Here is a 4,823-nt window from a genome sequence, read left to right as displayed (position 1 = left end):
TTCATTCTTATTGCTGTCGCTGCTATAACACCTGAATTTCCCTACGGTGATTAAAAAAGGTTTATCTTATTGTCTTCCAGGCAAGTGGAAACAAGGAGGGGAGCACCTCACAGTCCTGAGGGAGATGCACAGTGCAGATCAGGACCAGCAGGAACGGCACCTGCAGCTGGCCTTAGCGGCCTTTTACATTTATGTATATAGTTTTGCTGTGTTTTACACTTTTGTATTTATGTTTATAGTTAGCTTTGTTATTATTATGGTTCATGTATTTGTGTCTAGATATTTGTCTGTTGATGTAGGACATGGAGCTGCTGTGACGCAAGTCAAATTTCAGACCTGATCTGACAAATAAAGTAGTATCGTATTTGCACTTGTTTGATGATTAAACAGTTTGTTTGTAACAAGTATTTTCATCGTGATAACCTTTGTGTTAATAGTAGATCTAAACAAACAAAACAGACCACAAAACAACTTTCTTAATTTATTAGAAAGATTTTCTTTTCATGATCTGTTATTTTCTCAAATGTTCTTATTAAATTCAAATATTTACTAAATGGTCAATCATTTGACAAACACATGTATATGTGAAAGAGTAAAAAATATTGATTTATGTTCAATACAATTTACAATCAGTGCAATGAATGTGTTGCTATTAAATTAGCGCATCAGACCCTCTCGTATGTCACTGCCCTCCATCTCTGCACCTTGTGCCACTGCTACCCCAGGCTCTGCTGCTGGTGGTGCTGAATCACATTCATCATCACAGGCCTCTCCATGACATTTGTTGCACAGATAGGTGTAGGTTTCCTCAGACGTCCTGAAGTTCTGTACCCACGGAGTGTGTGTGAAAGATGGAATAATCACACCCCACCGCTCGGTAGCTCGTTTGAACGTACAAACACAAGGTCTGAGGCGGCGACTTTGCAAATGGTATAACTTCTGAAATACACATAAAAAAGCATACATATTTTAATACGTAAAACTGGTAGCTAAAATTAATTAAATACTTGAAACACTGGTCGTATAGTGAGCGTGACCCTAAACACATTGCTAGTTAGCGAACGTTAGCTTACCAAGTAGCGTTGTCGTTTTGTAGTGATCAGTCGTCTTGTCATTTCTGCTGCGTTGTAGGGTTGCCCAAACTCTCCTGTTAGCTTCTTCTGTATTTCGTCTTGCGATACGCAGCCTTTTCCGAAACAAATTTTGCCTCCTTGCTGTGATAAAAATCAAGAACCAAGTACACGATCGCTTCCATATCCTCCATTGTTATGGAGTTTGAGAGTTGTGTCGCATTGAAGATGACGTCAAGGCAGTTTTACGCAGCGTCGCTCCGCTCACAGCCGATCACCCCGCCTACACTGCGTCGTTACTATAGTTACTACCCCAGCTTAAAGTGAGCCTGGCCTACCAAGGCCAAACCATTCCGTACTAAGCCGTGCTAGGTCCTGCAGTGGAAAAGCTCCATAAGAAAGACCTGCTTACTTTGAGATTTCAAGGCTATCACTTCATCATTTCGATCGTGAATTGATTTCCTCCACATAAAATCCTCACCTACTAAACTGACTTGTTTAAAGTGCTCTCCTTTGCTCTCCTCTCCAGAGTAATGCCCTGGTGGTGCGTGAGGTGGACGTAGAGAAGGTCTGCTCCTTCGAGCAGCCGTACACCAGTGCCATAAAGATGCTGTGGACGGACCCTGGCATCCAGGAGGCCTACGACCGCAGGAGAGAGTACCAGCTCTCTGACTCTACCAAATAGTACGTCCAATTTATTCATCTACAGGATTCATTTTTAATCTGTAGAAGCAGTATCACTTAAACTGTAGCCTGTAAAATATCCATTGCAATGCGATTTAAAACTGGTAAATAACTGTTTTGATAGTTGAAACATGATCAAATGTAACCACAGTTGCATTGAAGATTGTTAATAAACCATATTGAGTAGTTTTCTACCTGTTACTATGTACTACATCTGAAGAAAGGAAAAGAGGGTTCAGGCAGATGTGGAGAAGAGGAGGAAATGTTGACAGGTTTATAAACGACTGCTAATAATATCAGAGCTAATTCCAACCTGCATTCATCCATTTCAGACTAAGAGGGCTCCTTTTAAATAATTGAGGTTTTAGGGTGAGAAATAAAGTTTTAATTATAAATGTATTTGTATAAACTGTATATATTTATGAGGCACTTGTGGCTATATGCATATTGCTTTGGTTCTCAAACTCCCAATTTGTTCTCAAGCAGATTTCTAGGGGAAAAGATATTAAAAGATGCATTATTAGACAAGAAAATGTTCTTTAATGTTATAAATGTCCTTCACTTTGGAACCTATCCTATGGTAACATTTTGAGACCTCAAAAAGCATTCGGCCACTTGCATCAATATGCAAAACGTTTATTTGGGGAACTAAAAGAGTTTGCTAAAGCATATTTAGTTTCATCTCTAAAGTGTATGGATAGATATTGGATCATTCACTTGAAGATTGATTTGAAATGGAAGAACATTTCCTTTCCTTTTTAATCCACCCCCTTTTTTGATGGTAGTATGTTTTTTTGACAGAGAGCCATTATTTTCCGACCTGTGCATCTTTATCATGTGTTCCTTCCACAGTTACCTTAACGCTTTAGATCGAATAGTGACAGCGGAGTACATGCCCACTCAGCAGGACGTGCTGCGGGTCCGAGTGCCCACCACCGGCATCATCGAGTACCCCTTTGACCTGGAGAATGTTATCTTCAGGTACTGGTGTCAGGTGCTGCTGATGAGGCCACCGATTGGCTAGCTGCTCCACAGTCTGCCAGACAGTTGGAAACCGTCAATGCCGCTATCTCCATCTACTCAGCACTTTAACACATCCCTGATGGTACACTCTCAAAGACCAAAACATCCCCTCCTGTCGAGTCTTTATAGAAAAGGGAGTCACTTTTTTTCTTCACCTAGGTTGTCAAAGTTGGCCTCTGAATGCTAAATCATCATTTTGAGTCCAGTTTAAAGCCCCGAAACCTTCACTGATGATAAACTTGAGGAATGTTTTGTCTTTGGGAGCTGCCATCAAGGATGAAGCTACATTTCTAAGAGAACGTTTGGGGGGGGTAGAGGTTCAAAACGTCACCTCCTCCCCTCATAACTCTTGGGAATGGTTTTCTGTGGTTACATCTGGACTAGTCCACTTGCTTTCGGAGGAAGGGGGGGGTGCTGTTTCTGCTGTTATGCTTCATCTTCTCTTTCCTCCCTCCCTCCCTCTCTCTGTCTGTTGTCCTTCCTGTCTCTAGCTATCTAAGTGATCTGGATCGTATTGCTGAACCGTGCTATCTACCGACCCAACAGGACGTGCTTAGGGTTCGAATCCCAACCACTGGGATCATAGAATACCCTTTCGACTTGCAAAGCATCATTTTCAGGTAGAAGAAGAACAACATTACTTTGTCTAACCCCACTTCTGTACCCTATTAGTGTTCTGTTTTCATTTTATAATCCATAAAAGCCATCTTAAGTCTGACTCAACATGTTTGTATGTCACCTACAACATTGTTTTATTTCCTTATTTTGTCTGAATATGTCCCAAATCCATTTTCATATTGGAATGCATTCAGTATTTTAGTATATTGAGCCAAACACACGCAGTTGGACAAATTGAATTCACTATTTTGATCATTGATTAGTATTTCAAAGTTTAACATTTCTATTCTGGGATATCCGTTCAATCATAACAGTACAGTCGACTTTATTCTCCTTGTTTTTATTTGATGAAAAACCCTAGTTAATGCTAACCGTGGTGACAAATAAACGCCTCGACATGTTTCGCCAGTTATTAACGAACAAGTTAAATTTGGTCGCCGTCATTAATTGACTTTTAATCCAGTTTTAAGCCACATGTGAATGATTCCCGTTTTTAGATCTTGGTTGTTTTAAATATGTATTTGAACTTGATGAAGGATTTTAGTCATCTGACGTTTGGGTCTTAAGTTATTTGAGAAATGAGCAGACAAATGTTAGCAGCGTCTGAGAGACTTCATTCAGTGTTATAATCACCTGGTTCATCCGCTGGGAGATACAATTTGTTTAGACTTTTTATAGAACACCAGTTAATTGGCCGAATAAAAGATAATGAAAATATACATGTTATGACATACTTCCAGGCTTTATTACAAAGCCAAAGCTGTAGTTGTAGCATGTTTAGTAACTGAAAGGCTCATCAAGGCAGTATTTCTGATAATAGTTTTCTCTGTAGCAGGGTGTCCGCGGGGTCGTAAAAAGTATTAAAAGTTGATGAAAAAAATCAAGCGAAAATGAAGGCTATTAAAAAGTATTGAACGGCATTTTCCAAGGTGTTACATTTTGTAGCTTGTTTTTAATAGGTATATAAATTGTCCAAAGAGGTTGTATTCTAAAGTCCGCCTGAATGTAATCATTGCGTAGGTGTGTCGTGTCAGGGTTCCCGCGGGGTCTTAAAAAGTCTTAAAAAGTCTTAAATTTGATAATATGAATTTAAGGCCTTAAAAAGGTCTTAAATATGACCAAAAAAATAAGAAAGGTCTTAAATANTCATATTTATTCATACTTATATTCATTTATAATTATCCATTTACTTCATGACTGTTGAATATAAATATATATATAAACATGTATGAGTATGTACAAATATACAGTCATGAAGTAAATGGATAATTATAAATGAATATAAGTATGAATAAATATGATACAAGTTTAAACAAAGCACAGTCCAAAATAAGTGGAAAGCAGTGCAGGTCCATGCACTGCAGCACAATACTTAACAATGAAGAATATACAAGAATATATTAGGATGTCACAACATGTTTTACTAGC

The 4,823-nt window shown here is 38.7% G+C and overlaps 1 protein-coding gene across 1 annotated transcript in view; it reads right to left on the bottom strand.

Annotated features, from left to right (window-relative positions):
* The window catches only part of LOC104942509 (guanine nucleotide-binding protein subunit alpha-11-like), a 30,478-nt gene that overhangs the window by 18,879 nt on the left and 6,776 nt on the right, over nt 1-4,823 (bottom strand). Inside the window, exon 4 of the mRNA XM_010767736.1 lies at nt 2,647-2,790. Within this exon, the coding sequence (XP_010766038.1) occupies nt 2,647-2,790 (144 nt within the window). The remainder of the gene's footprint in view (nt 1-2,646; nt 2,791-4,823) is intronic.

Source organism: Notothenia coriiceps, unplaced genomic scaffold, assembly GCF_000735185.1.
Source record: "Notothenia coriiceps isolate Sejong01 unplaced genomic scaffold, NC01 NC01_scaffold00004659, whole genome shotgun sequence".
NCBI classification, from domain to species: Eukaryota; Metazoa; Chordata; class Actinopteri; order Perciformes; family Nototheniidae; genus Notothenia; species Notothenia coriiceps.
This window is presented reverse-complemented; position numbering and strand designations above follow the sequence as displayed.